Below are 14,940 nucleotides of genomic sequence, written 5' to 3'. Positions count from 1 at the left end.
TATATATATATATATATATATATATATATATATATATGTATGTATAAATTTGTGAGGAGGAAAATTTTTCCTAATTAATATATATATTTAATTATAAAACTAAGAGAAATTTGAATCATTATGGTTATTAATTTCTCTATGAAAAAATAGAGTAAAATTTTTTTAGGAAAATAATTATTTCTTTTAAATTTAAACCACTTTAAACAAACATTATTGACTTTTCTGTTATGTAATTTTTTATATCGTCTTAAAATTTAGTTTTCTAGAAAGAAAATATACTATATTATAATTTTTATATGATATTAAAGTGTTGGGATATTTAATTATTTTTTAAATGATTATAATATAAATGTTTTTTCTTTCTTTTTTAGCTTAATTAATTTTTCGAATACTTTGTGTTATTTAATATAGAGAATATGAATAAAATATAATGAATGAGAATTGTATAAATATTTTTTTCTTTCTTGCTTATTATCTTATCACTTAACTAATTTATTGAATATATTATTTATTTAACATAGAAAGTATAAATAAAATTAATATCTAAATTCAAATTATAGGCAAATGATGTATTTCTTATTTATTATCTTCTTACTCATATAGGTAAATTCTTTAAAAAAATACTTGGACAAATTTTAACTTTTTTTATATTGTGTATATGTAAATTTATTAAATATAAAATATATGTAAAATATAAAGCACGAGGATGAACCATTTTTGTAATGAGAGCAAGTAGAAAAAATTTACACTTAATTCATGAGCATGAACAATTTACTTAAGACAAACGAACATAAAAATCATTATGATAAAAGAATATGTTTTAATTCATTTTTATAATATTTGCAATGTATTTTTTATTTCTTTATTTACTTAACTAACTTTTTGAATACTTTGTTTTATTTAATAAGGAGAATACTAATAATTTTTTTTACAGAATAATATAAATAAAATATAACTAATGGGATTAATGTAAATGTTTTTTTTGGTTTATTTCTTGCTTATTATCTTTCCACTTAACTAATTCATTGAATATTTTATTTTATTTAAAATACCTAGAATAATTAAAATTAATGCCTAAAATTTATATGTAAATTTATGAGGTGGAGTTTTTCTTTCCTCTTCTTCTCCCAATAAATGATGTACACAATATGAAAATGATATTTTTAAGACAAGTAACAAAATTTATACTTAATTTGTGGAGATGAATATTTTTCTTAAATATAGAAATAACATATGTAATAAGAAATATGAAATTTATTTTTAAAACAAGTAAGAAAATCTATACTTAATTTAATGAGAGGAATATTTCAACTAAAGAGAGAAATTATATATTCAAATATAAAATATTAAGGTGACTTTTTTCCAGTCTTAATCCTCTCCAATTCATCATAGGAAAGAGGCTCGGACTAATGTAGAGTTCAACGGAGATAAACAAAGTCTGATAAAAAATTATTTCAGTCGAACTCGGATACTATCCTAAAGATTATTTTTTAAAAGCAAGTAAGAAAATCTATACTTAATTTAAGGGGAGTAACTTTTTTACTAAAGATAAAAAAATAGATAAAATATAAAATGATTTTTTAAAAGAAAGTAAGAATATTAATATTTAATATACCGGAAGAATTTTTTGTTTTTGCAAAGATAGAAATTATATATAAAATACTAAAAGTATTATGTCAATGGAACTTACTCTACCTGACAAACATGTCGATGCAATCTCAATTTCATCAGTTGATAATGATATATAACTTCTTCTTTTTTTCATTTTAATTTTGTGCAAACAAATTCATGTCATATTTTTCTTTGTTATCAAATAATAGGAGTTGAACATGTATACTATATACACAACAAAAGTTGGAGTAAAACATCATTATCCACGTTGTCTAATGGTAAATTTTTTTTATTTGGTTTCTTAGTGTCAATGTAAAACAATATTTTTGTCAAATGATCCAAAATAGGTTCCAGACAACATTCCACTTAATGAACTAAGCTACTGTTAAGACATTTCACTTCTCTACCTTATAACAAATATCAGTCATAAATGCAAATTATTCTCCTCAATCATCAAACTTGAATAATTCTTTGCATAAAATTAATCAGTGCAAATATATTCAATAATTTGCTGATGTATGACAATCTATATGAACAACAAGATTGAATTTCCATAATGCAAGACTATGAAATACAATTTCAACAATCAGGTTAGCTTTGATATTCAATTGGTGAATTATATTACTCATGTATTAGTACTTCAATTATTTAAAATAGTTTTACACATATTGAATTGTTATTTTACATTTTTAGAGTATAAGCACAATTTTTAAAACAAGTTAATACAACAATTGAATTTGTATGTAATCTATATAAGAAAGTTTAAATTCAAGGTAATATATCAAATATCAAATGAAATAACAAGATTATGATACTTGTAGTCCATGTAAGATTTCTAGTATTGGAAGCTCAAATGCAACACAATTGTATCGGAGAAACATGTTTTTTGAAACATGATTAGTAGTCTAAGCTGCAGCACAACAATAAAATGTAAACTTAGATTTTCTTCAAATTAAATCATATAATAATTACAATTCTTGATAGTCTACAATAAATCAGTATGCTCATACATTACACGGGTATATATACTAGTACGCACAAAAGGGTGAGATAAATCATGAGGAGATGTAATAAAGGCAGCACAAAAAATAACTTCTAAAGGGTACAAAGGACGCATAAAAAACACCAAAAAATGTTCCAATTGAACAACATTCCACCAATACATAATAATAATAATAATAATAATAATAATAATAATAATAATAATAATAATAATAATAATAATAATAATAATAATAATAATAATAATAACATGTCTCAGCTCTAAAAGATTGGTCTATAGTGAAATAAGCATCACATTTGCGAAATCATAAGTTTAAGTTTTTATTCATTTTCTTAAATAGATAAGTAGTAAATCTCTTATAAGTATCCTTTTAATTTATATACTTTCTCTGATTTTGAATGAAGACATCGTTTCTCCCTAAAAAATTGTTATAAAACATCTAAAAGAGAAAAGGGTCTCGGACTTCGGCTAATCATAGAAGAGACCCCTCTGTCTCTCCGGCCTCAATAGTTAACAATTAAAACGGAAATATCAGGCATTAGTAATAAGGAATAATATTGTATATTGAACCAGTCGTTTAACTCCCGATATAATATATTGTGTGTATGGTTTTATAAATTTTATAATATATAACATCAATTATTTACCATATAGTATCATTAATTCCAGCCTAAAGTCTTCAATATCACATTTTGATTAATAAAATGTATTAGAGACCCACCGATCTAGATCTAAAAAATTAGCCATATATATATCATTTTCATTGACATTTTACTCACACTCAGGACATAGATTCAAGGGAGATGGAGATAGAGAAGATGCTGGGAGATGAAATTGAAAGGTTCATCAGGGTATGGATTTCAGCAATCTTATGTCTCTGTTATTGTTATTACATAGCTTCTAGAATACCAAAAGGCTTCTTGAGGCTTCTCTCCCTCCTCCCTATTTTTTGTATCTTCATCATTCTTCCCTTGAGCCTCTCTTCACCTAACTTAGTTGGATTCACTTCCTTCTTCCTTGTTTGGCTTGGCATTTTCAAGCTCCTCCTTTTCTCATTCAACCAAGGCCCTCTTGCCCTAATATCATCCCCAAACATTGTCCATTTCATCTTCATAGCTTCCCTCCCTATCAACCTCAAACAACACCCTACAACCAATGTAAACATTAATACCAACAGCACACAAAAGCCAAAATGGCTTTTGGCCCTAAAAGTGCTTCTTTTAGGCTTGATCATACGTGTTTCTGATTATAAAGAAAACCTGCACCCTCGTTTCATGTTAGTCCTCTATTACTGTTACTTGTACCTTGGCTTAGAGATTGTGTTAGTCCTTATTGCAGCCTTGGTTCAAACTGTTCTTGGCTTTGAGATTCAGCCACTATTCAACAAACCCTACCTTTGTACGTCCCTTCAAGACTTCTGGGGTCGTAGATGGAACCTCATTATTACTCGTATTCTACGCCCCACCATATACGACCCCGTACGTCGTATGTCTACTTGTTTTGTCGGTCCCTTGTGTGCCACGTCAACTGCCATGTTGACCACGTTCCTTGTGTCAGGACTTATGCATGAGTTAATGTATTATTACCTTACACGTGTGCCTCCCACGTGGGAAGTAACGTGTTTTTTTGTGCTTCAAGGTATGTGCACGGTGGTGGAGGTGGTTGTGAAGAAGGCGATGCTCCATCGTGGGTGGCGGTTGCACCGTGCTGTGTCGGGGCCGCTCATGGTGGTGATCTTGGCAGTCCCAGGATGGTGGTTGTTTTTTCCTCAACTATTGAGGAATGGTGTGGATCGGAAGGCCACTGAAGAGTATGAAATTTTGGTGTATTTTGTTGTTCATTCTAGGTTACCATACATATACGGAAGTCTTTAGGGTGAATTGCTAAACTTACTATGTTTTTATGTGTGAAAAAAAAACATCGGTTTAGTTGTAGAATAAGACATGTTAAATTTGGAAAATAATGAGTGTGATCCAATAATGGAAAACAGAAAATATGTGCAATTCAAAAGTCTAAAAATATCGTGGTATTACTATTATCACACTTTTAAACCGATTAGTTCATGATGGTCTATTCCTTTACTGAATAGAATAATCAAATTTGACGAGAATGTGTATAGTTAGCAAATGCTGCTATAAAGAATATGTGTTTTAACGTGCAATAAGCAAGCTCAAATCATTAATAATACATAGACATAGTACTAATATATTAAGATCTGCTGCAGATCTTGTTAAAACCAATATGAGAATGAGACAAGCTCAAGATATGCCATATTTGAAACCACGGATAAAGAACATATGGTGCAATCAACATGCCATATTTGAAACTCGATCAGAAATTAATAGCATACAAACAAGCCATGTCCTTGTTACAATGTATCGTACATCACCCCTATTATCTCTAGAATTGTTCATAAAGGCTACAAGAAAGGCAAAAGAAAGGTGCATATATATATGCTATACACCTTATCTTAATGATGCAAAAAAAGCAGCATACCCCTGTTTCTCAATGAGATGTAGGAATTATGCACTTGTTTTCTTGGACATGGGGTATGCAAGTGCTGATCGTTTCTTGGTTACCCCTTCAATCATAAAAGAAAAAGCCCCATAGGTGAGGCAGTTCAGTATAAGAGCTTGGGGTGTACCTGGAGAATCCTAAAGGATGAGTCATAATAACAATAAAAACATACAAAAAAAAAGGAAATTACATAGATATATAGAGAGAGTACTTTTACAAAAAAAAAGAAAAAAAGTGATTGAAATGCATTGTCAATTGTGGGTCAATGTTTTGATTTGCTGGACAATGGAGTCTAGTAATAAGCCTCAAAAGTGGAGATAAAATTGTCTCAGCTCTTGGCAAGAATGGTTATGTTTATACGGTGATATCAACAATGAAAGACAAATTAAAATTCGTATGTTTGAGAAAAGGGTTAGTCAAAATAGGCAGATTAGAATGACTTCTATCCTTAATTAATTTCAGTTGGTGCAGTGACCAAGTTAATAAAATTTTCAAGTAAAGGGTGACAATTCATCAATTATATATTAAAAGAAAGGATACCTGGAAAACTTGTAGCAAGACCAGCGCAACATCCAGCTAGCCCAGCGTTAATGGCTGCAGATGTGAAAGTAATCACATTATCAGTGAGAGAACATTATACTGACAAGTGAGAACGGTTTTTGAGTTAGCTTCTAAAGTATTTGACTAAATCAAAAGCTTGATTGACCAAATTAGACCTCTTTGATAAAGGAACCTATTTTATTAACTTATAGCATCTTGTTAGTGTTTTTTGAAAAGCTCTTCATTGAGCATTTGTACACTATCTTATCATAATTCTTTCTTTTTATGGTCTTGTATTGTCATTTTATACATGTCAGTTAGTTTAACTGCTAATTTATCAAATAGTTTTAATTAAATTAGCTAGTTTATTAGTTTCCAACTAACTTTTTAACTTCCAATCAATTTATTATCTGTTAGTTTTACCAAACACATATCATTGATGTTAAATATTTTATACCATCATGCTTTCCTCGAAGTCTTCCAAAGATGCAGACAACCAAACTATCAACTCCAGATAGAACTGCAAAAGTCTAATGAAGAGAAGACAAAATAAAAACGGATTATTAATAAGTTAAAAATAATGGACATGTTCAAATAAGTGTTGAGTTCACAAAGTAAAAAGTGGGGCAGAAAATAAACAACATTGATCTCTTATAATATACCTTAGCCTGAGATCCTGCTTCCATAAAGGATCCTTTAAAGCCTTTCTTCTTAATCAATCCAGCACCTGAAACAGACCCATCGAAAGCATCCTTGAACATGAACTGAAAAATTGACCAACTATCAAACACTTAAGAATTCACGTTATTTTACCACAAAGATTATTGGCACAAACAAGAGGTGCTTTTCTAATGTGTAGAATTAAAACTTGGGTATAAGGGTATTGAGAGGTTGCACTACTGCAATATATCTCGTCTTGATCACGTACAGGATATAAACAAAACGGCATATACTACCAAATTCCAACTTTCTCAGAGGTTGCTATAATAAATCCATTTAAAATCAATTCCAAAGTGCAAATTCCCTGTAGCCTATTTGATTAAGAACAAAATTTAGATTCAGTTGCAGTTCTGTAAGTGTGTTTGGTGTTATTCTCCTGTCAGAATAGAAGTTTTACTTTCTAACCATTAATAAAAATCTTTATTATGTGAATTACCAAAGTGAAACTCTAATTATAATTGAAAAACAACAATAAAAGTACCTTTGGAACAGCTTCTAAGAAAGTTAACATACCAAACAAGAGAATATGAAAAAAAAAAACAGGAAAAAGAAATGATAACATCACAAAAAAGTAAACATAAAGCGCATGCAGGTTCAAGTCAGAAAGAGGACCGTAGCCGAAAAGGGAGCCGGTGAGGGCGCCACAAGCAGTGCTAGTGGCGGCGGAGAGAAGAAGGGAAGTGGTGGGAGACGGAGTAGAGGAAGGGCCTTCAGATTTTCTAGGATTGGGAGCATTGTTCACCTCACTAACCGAATTAACTGTTGCATCCGATGCCATCACTTTTGAGTTTTGACGATGGGGTTACCCTGCTCTTGACTAACAACATTACCTCTTTCAACGACGACTAATCAACACTGTTATTCACAATTACTAATTAGCTTAGGAACACAAGGTCCTTCTCTGACTATGTCAGTTATGCAATCCTCATTGTTATTAACGATAATCAAATTCTTTATAATATGAAAACAAAAGTTCTGTATAGAAACCAACGAAATAAGATTTTTTCCCCTTTTTTCTTGAAAAAAAAATCTCTCTTACAGCTAGCAGATACAAAAGATATCACCATTCTTATAGAAATGTATTAATAAAAAGTGGCCCCTCGACCACTTCTTCCTCATATGCATGGGCATTTTCTGTCTCTTTGATGTGCTAGATAAATCTACAAAAATGCAAAGTCGTCATCCTACAAGATAGCTGAAATCAGAGGAAATGTCTGTGTTCTTTGCTGTTAAGCAACGGATTATGCTATAAAGTGAAAAAGCCAATCTCCTCAAAGGTCATGCGAATAATTCAAATAAGAACATTAGATCCTGTGTGACTGACACTTACAGTTACACTTATGCCTTGATCAGAAGATCTCTATGGTAAGATTCCAGTTTAAGTCAAGAAAAGAAAATTTTGAAACCAATTCTCTCAATTAGTATTGGTATATAAAAGTTCTTTTTGTCTACTGTCATAGCTTTGCTATTTTAGGAACTGTATGCTTCTAATTGATTTTATTTTGTTCGATAGTCATGCCAGTGACTTCTGCAATAAATCTAAAATTCTTTGTCTTGTGCTAAATATTTACAAGGAATACCAAAACTATTGGTGTTCTATAGATGTCAGTATTGAATTAATATTTCATTCAGCTGGTAGTGAAGTGAATTGTGTACACAAGAGCAAGAGTTGCACAAACATGACCCATTTTGAATCTTAGACAAAACGTACTTCTCTTTCATCAACTTATTTTTCACCAAAATACATATTTGATACCATTATCCTCGGACATGAGAAATGAATGAGTGCTAAATACAACATCCGTAACACGGCAAATGCCACGTAGCAATAGAAATGCCAACTGGAATGCCATTATCCAACAAGAAATACATACAGTTCCACCCTGAAAAAATACTGAAAAACTCATGATAGCCAAAATTAAATTCTATCCAGCAGCCAATCTGCGATCCATATTCTCTAACTTACAAGGAGTTACATCTGTTCAGAGACTTATTCACCCTCGTTCAGTATAGGCACAATGAGTGGTTTCATCTGTGCCAGATATACAATCGCCCACCTAAAAGAACAGAGGAAAGATCAAAGTGAGCCTATGACAAAGAAGACATGATTTATTATTTACAAGCTATAATTACAACCAAACCAATCACAAATGAAAATTAGCTCACTTAAAGATCACTGAAGATGGGACCTATTAATATGTAGATAGAAAACTTGGGAATGAATTATTAAAAAAAAAAGAAGTCACAAGAGTTCCATATAAAGGCCAAACCACACCCCCATCCCCAAAATAAACAAAACATAAACCCTTTCGGACATACAGTTACTAGAGTTCATCAGATTTTATCGCAAGCTCCTTGTGAATGATGGAATATGCATGTGAAGTATAGAAATACAAGTACATAATTATTTATAATTTCCTATTGTAAAATCATCCATTTAGGATGTGCATAAAAGAATGACGATGAATAGTTATATCAACGGTAAAGAGAATCCTTGCAAACTATTTAAAGTTGTACAAATTTTACGTTACTATTATCGCAATAGAGAACATTGTGGCATGGCGGGCTCCTTTTTTTGCCAATAAAACACAATGCTCTGCTTTGAACAGAATAAAGCATCAAGCCTTATATATGCAAGGTACAATTACTTAAATCACCCCACTTTTATGGAGTTTAGTTATTCTGCTTCAATTACTATTATTCTTATGAGGGCTGCTATACTGCTTTTGTAATTTGACAATAAACACAAAAGTTTGTGTGGCAGTATCAAGGTCTAAGAGAATGAAACAACAGCTACAGAAACAAACAACTTCAACATTAATTATGTCTACATGACTACATGTCATCCTGTGAGTGGAGTTATCTGCTTGGGGAAAAAGCCATATCATTTAGTGATTTCTTCTTCTATTCTAATCAATAAATTTCCTATCAGAGGAAATAAGAAACATAGATGCACAAGTTCTATAATTCCTATTTTAACTTTATACACACCAAAAGATGAATGCCCGTCAAACAACACTTACATCATCCAGCAGCAAATTGTTGCAGTAATTACCAAAGTAAGGTGAAATCTGCACCAGAATAAGAAGAGATCAGAAAAAGGTCTATAAGAATAACACACACATAGACAGAGAACAGCAATAAAGATTGGTGACACAACAATGAATATTCATGGAATTTGCAAGCATTGGAGTCCATGCGAGTCTGCATATATATATTCTTCAGAGCCAGCTCAAGTCACTAAATAAATCTGAATATGTTGCATTATAAAACAAATAGGTTGCTTTTAAATAGTTGATAAAGTGTGCATTTATAAGTTCTCACACTTTCCATTGCGTCAACATGAAAAGGCCAAAAAGTTGGATTGGCATTCAACGGCTTCTAACAGAAAAACAAACACACACTATGACCAATAACAGTTAAGGTGTTGAACAAGCAGACAGTCATAACCAAGGCAACACCACATGGCTGAAGGAACGAATCCTATACCATCTTATATCTTTACAAGCAAAGAAATGCCAGACAAACAATTAACATCTAGGGATTTTTTTCTTCAAAATACTGACCAATTTCATATTCTTCCCAAGTGCCATCAGTCATGTCTGACTATAAATACCTTAAAATTAACATGTTAATCAAATTTCATCACCCTAAATCTTCTCAAAACTTCAAATCAGCAGCTGGATTCACATTAACAGAAAACAACAAAACACATTTTTATACAAACAATCCCTAACTTCATCCGATAAAAATCCTGCTAATTGCAATAATAGAACTAAACCAAAATCAATGATGAGATAATCCATTCATATAACCAACCATATTACAAAAAACTATTCACGAACGCTGTTCTATACTCAAATTGAGTGCAGAGTACCCCAATTCCTCACACGCGCACCACTCTCATAGCTAGGGCATCAAAATCGATACATTGAGAACACAAAATAGGAAAAAACGAAAGAGAATCGGAAGGAGCGTACAGATTGGCAGAAGGTCCTCTGTTGCAGCAAATTCTGGTGCAGAGGCACGCGATGATTCCGATCACTACGAAGATCAGCGTCGTCACCAAGAAACCCATGTCGATTCGCTTCCCTTCCAGATCCCGATCAGAGAAAACGAATTCCTACCGCGAATTAAAAAAAAAATGAATTTATTGATTGATTGGGGTGTTTGGTTGCCGAGAAAATGGTGGAAAGAGAGAGAAAGTGAAAATAGAAGGAAAAAAAAAAACGTTGGAAAAATGCAGTTTGTTTGTTACCTCTGAACTCTGAAGCAGAGATCTCAGGGTGCTCTGAATCGATCACCTTGCGCATATAGTGTGAGACGCGTCGTCGATTTTCTGCTTCAGAATAAACTGGGCTTGGGCCCACATAGCCCCAATACGGCTACTATAGTCGAGTTATTGGACTTCACATCACGTTTCATGTCCAATTGGAAGGAGTAGTGGGGGGTTACTATTCTCACCTCTAAAGTGCTATTTTCACCTCCAGAAATGTAAATTGTCCCCCTATACCCTCCTCGCTCTCCTACACCCCCAATCCTTTCCCTTATTCCCTCACCATCCTTTCTCACAACACCCCACCCCTTTTTCTCCCTTCTTTTTTCATCACACTCCTAACTCCAAATCTCAAAATTTTCAAGTCAATTGTCTCATAGAAGGAAAACTTTTTTTCCACAAAACTCTTATACCAAGTCCCTTTCGGGAACTTGTCATGCTTCTCTCAAAAAGTTATATGAAATAAACATATTATATACTGAAATCGAACATGAGTCAAAAGTATTCCTATCAAACAAACCAACAAAAATACAATTTCATTTTAAAAGTATATAATAGAATTATGTTTTTGTTGCGTATATTTTTTTCACCCAAGTATACTATGAAAACACTCTGTTGTACAAATATACAACAAATCATTTTTATGTTTTTTCCGCCTTGTATATATGCGAGGGAATCGTATTTCCTTGTTAGTTATATTGTTGCTAACCATGCATTGAATCCTTGTTGGTTATAATGATCACTAAGTACACAAGTGTGTTAGCTCTAGGTGGTAGAACATGTAGAAAGTAACTTATATATATCCATTCCTTTGACAAAAATGCTGTTTACTGAGCTACAAGCAAGCTGTTTGTTACACTAACAATCTGACTCACAAAGTCGTGCAAATAGCTAACTCTTGGAAGCAGAATTTGTAAAAACAAGCTTCACAATCGAAAGAAGAGACTGTCATCAGAATAATATCTCAACTAAGCTTCAAGATCACATTCACAGCTGATTAACTACAACCAAGAAGGAAAAAAGAAGTAAGCAACTAAAAGAAGAGCTTTCGTGGGGATGCTCTAGATGCAACCGTTGAAGGATAGTTTGAGGACTTGAGAGGAGGAGATGCAGCCTTGCTTTCTTGGCCCCCAGGCTCTCTGTCAAGCAACTTTGCTGCCCTAGGATCTGTTAGTAGTATCTTCTGGAAGGACTGTGAGAAGCCAGTTGCAATGATAGTCACATGAATCTCCCCATTGTAGCGATCGTCAACAACGGCGCCAAATATAATATTGGCAGAAGGGTCGGCTAAACTAGTCACAACCTACAACAGTTATGAAGTTTTGAAAACAGGATACAAATGTTTGCAACAAATTCATAAGATCAAAAAGAATACTGAAATGTTCTTTCTGGCAATAAAATTCCGAGGTACCTGAGACACTCTGTTCACTTCCTGTAGAGTTATGTCTTTTCCTCCAGTAATGTTATACACTACCCCAGTAGCTGACTGAATAGATGAGCCAATTAAAGGAGCCAAAGTGGCCTGTTCTGCAGCTTCTTCTGCACGGTTTTTACTGGAGGAAACACCCACACCAAGCATAGCAGTTCCAGAGTCTTTCATCACAGCTTTTACATCAGCAAAATCCACATTTACAAGCCCGGGTATCTGTAAAAAGATGCAACAGCAAATAATATCCTCAAAAGCTGACATCAAAATGTACTTTACATTAATTGTCCAATTATGGTGGAGGAGCAACACTCAAATAACTTGGGAGTTGGGAGAAAGGAGATGGAGAATGATTCAAGCCTTTAATGTCCCCTCTTTTTTTTCTTCACAATCTACCAATCTAGAGGGATCAACTAATGTTTTTCATGTCTGAAAATATTGTTAATCAACTCACTGTTATGATGTCTGATATTCCCTGTACTCCTTGTCGTAGAACGTCATCTGCTAGACGGAAAGCATCTTGAAGAGGTGTCTGCTCATCAGCCATGTCAAGCAGGCGGTCATTTGGAATCACTATAAGTGTATCCACATTTTTCTGCAGCTTTTCAATGGCTTCCAATGCCTGGAAGAATGACATCTTAATTTAACCTCTCCAAGTATCCTCAGAGCAAGACAATATAATAAACATCAACCAATTTTCAAAATACATATAGTACAAGATTTATGATCAACTGCAAAGTGGTATCAATGAAAAAAAAAGGAAATTCCAACTTCTTAAGCAAACTAAATAGAGCAGTCATAAGTACACTTTTAGTAGCATCTGTACAGTGTACTAATCACATTCTCAAATATGGAAAGAAATGACACCTGCCTGCAATGATCTTTTGCGCCCTTCGAAACTAAAGGGATAGGTGACAACACCTACAGTCAAGTAACCTGCTTCTTTCGCTATTCGGGCCACTACGGGGGCAGCACCAGACCCAGTTCCCCCACCCATGCCAGCAGTTACAAACACTAAATCCGAGCCTTGAAGAGCATTAGCAATAGCTTCTTTTGATTCCTCAGCAGCTTGTTCCCCCAAAAGCGGATTCCCTCCAGTACCTGCATCTCTCTCAAGCAACTTGAATCAAAGGACACATTAGAATGAAGCTAAGTACCACACAGGCACACACAAATCACACTATAGCAACATATATGCATGTCATAATCAAGCACAAAGGAACCACCTAGGCATAAAATGCAAGTGCCTGACCTAATCCACGAGTCAGAAGCTCTCCAATTTTGATAGGGTTCTCAGCAGAAGAATGCAACAGTGCTTGGGCATCAGTATTTATAGCATAAAATTCTACACCCTGATTATAAAAAAACAAAAACAAAAAGTGAAGCAGAATACAACATTAACAAAAATTAACTATAGCATTTATGAAAATGTACATCATCTTCACCATTATACTGGCATAAATCCAATTTGTAACTATGATAAATGAAAAAAAAGGGTAAAATGTGTTTTAGATCCCTCAAAATTGGTTAAAATTGGTTTTAGTCTATATTATAAAAGAGAAAAAAAGGATATGCACTCACAGTGTAAAACAATTTGATAATATCATCCAATCACAAACTCCATGTAAGATAAATTTATTGACTTGTACAGTAACTTTTTTTTTTCTCAGCAAAAATAGATAATTATATTATATGCAGAGTACCGGGGGTACTGAAAATACAAACGATAGAGATATACACAGCTGGTACCAAATACTTTCCTAGAGGTTCATATTAGGGACCAGCTGGACCCAAGCCTAGGATTACACCTGTGGTGCATCTACTACAGAGAATCCTAGCATGTACCCTCCTTTTAAATGTCATGTCAGCAGTGATTTAAGATTGGGTGACAGTGTAAACTGTTTGTGTATGACCATTAAACTCATTTTAAAAGCTGTGGTTCTCATATTTCTGAAATTTGGTGAATTTCATCGGACCCGATGGCCTATACTTCATTTTGACCTGACGAAGTCCATCACATTTAAAAAAAAAAATACAAAGACAAAAAATGTAGGTACTAAAACCATTTTTTACTAAATTGAGAAACCTAATACACAATTTACCCAAAAAAGAAACATATCCCATAAAATCAAACAAACAAACCCACCAAATTATCACACAATCTCGCATTGTTCATAAATAATAAAAATAACACATTAAAAAAATATTGAGTAATGGGAAAGGAAAAACTCACGTGCAATCCGCAACCAATCATGCGGTTAACAGCATTGTTCCCGCCGCCCCCAACTCCGACAACCTTAATCTTAGCACTGTCGAGTGTCGAGAAGGAGCAGCATGTCACGGACGCAAAACGACGTCGCTGGGGTTCGGAGTCGCATGTTCTGATTCTAGGGATCAGAGAGACACATTTTCTTTGAACGAAAGAGGAGGAAGACAATGCATTGTGGCGAATTGGAGTAGGGTTTGTGAGGGGAAGCATCGCCATTGTAAACACTTAGTGAGTGTTACTGGGTTTTAAGGTTGATGGTGAAAAATTGGGGTTTAGGGTTTTAGGGAAATATGAAAATTGAGTTCAGTTTTCATGTTTTCAGGTTCGTTTGAATTGGAAACGGATGAAGGAAGAAAAGCAACTGAAGGATAGTAGTGGTGTGCCAAGTTCAAGTGAAGTGTTATTGCGTTAACACCATATTAGTTTTTTTTATTTATCCTGTTTTATTTTTTTAATTATTCATTTAGCTTTTAAATTTTTTTTTTAGTGTTTATAGTTAATGGTAAAAAATTCACATTTTAATTTCTAAAAAAATTTTGTCATTAAAATTTTTTAACTATGAAGTATAACCAAATAGA

At 33.1% G+C, this 14,940-nt stretch overlaps 4 protein-coding genes across 4 annotated transcripts; 1 reads left to right on the top strand and 3 right to left on the bottom strand.

The window, feature by feature from the left end:
- The first annotated feature begins 3,341 nt into the window (after window positions 1-3,341).
- LOC114423469 (probable long-chain-alcohol O-fatty-acyltransferase 1) lies at window positions 3,342-4,665 on the top strand. Its single transcript, XM_028390232.1, has one exon. It carries the CDS (start codon window positions 3,418-3,420, stop codon window positions 4,486-4,488), a length of 1,071 nt encoding a protein of 356 aa, XP_028246033.1. The 5' UTR covers window positions 3,342-3,417; the 3' UTR covers window positions 4,489-4,665.
- A 236-nt stretch (window positions 4,666-4,901) lies between these two features.
- LOC114423470 (mitochondrial import inner membrane translocase subunit TIM22-3-like) lies at window positions 4,902-7,949 on the bottom strand. The gene is made up of 5 exons (XM_028390233.1): window positions 7,004-7,949; window positions 6,334-6,398; window positions 6,129-6,201; window positions 5,672-5,725; window positions 4,902-5,258 (listed from the first exon to the last, which is right to left on the bottom strand). The coding sequence occupies exons 1-5, from the start codon at window positions 7,167-7,169 to the stop codon at window positions 5,137-5,139; spliced, it is 480 nt and encodes a 159-aa protein (XP_028246034.1). The 5' UTR covers window positions 7,170-7,949; the 3' UTR covers window positions 4,902-5,136.
- A 129-nt stretch (window positions 7,950-8,078) lies between these two features.
- LOC114423471 (V-type proton ATPase subunit e1-like) lies at window positions 8,079-10,791 on the bottom strand. Its single transcript, XM_028390234.1, has 4 exons — window positions 10,650-10,791; window positions 10,372-10,514; window positions 9,415-9,462; window positions 8,079-8,448 (listed from the first exon to the last, which is right to left on the bottom strand). The coding sequence occupies exons 2-4, from the start codon at window positions 10,467-10,469 to the stop codon at window positions 8,382-8,384; spliced, it is 213 nt and encodes a 70-aa protein (XP_028246035.1). The 5' UTR covers window positions 10,470-10,514; window positions 10,650-10,791; the 3' UTR covers window positions 8,079-8,381.
- A 649-nt stretch (window positions 10,792-11,440) lies between these two features.
- LOC114423468 (cell division protein FtsZ homolog 1, chloroplastic-like) lies at window positions 11,441-14,761 on the bottom strand. The gene is made up of 6 exons (XM_028390230.1): window positions 14,327-14,761; window positions 13,346-13,445; window positions 12,965-13,194; window positions 12,548-12,715; window positions 12,079-12,312; window positions 11,441-11,970 (listed from the first exon to the last, which is right to left on the bottom strand). The coding sequence occupies exons 1-6, from the start codon at window positions 14,576-14,578 to the stop codon at window positions 11,701-11,703; spliced, it is 1,254 nt and encodes a 417-aa protein (XP_028246031.1). The 5' UTR covers window positions 14,579-14,761; the 3' UTR covers window positions 11,441-11,700.
- Window positions 14,762-14,940: the final 179 nt, after the last annotated feature.

Source organism: Glycine soja, chromosome 8, assembly GCF_004193775.1.
Source record: "Glycine soja cultivar W05 chromosome 8, ASM419377v2, whole genome shotgun sequence".
NCBI lineage: Eukaryota > Viridiplantae > Streptophyta > Magnoliopsida > Fabales > Fabaceae > Glycine > Glycine soja.
The sequence above is the reverse complement of the archived record's forward strand: the minus strand, read 5'-3'. Positions and strand labels throughout refer to the sequence as shown.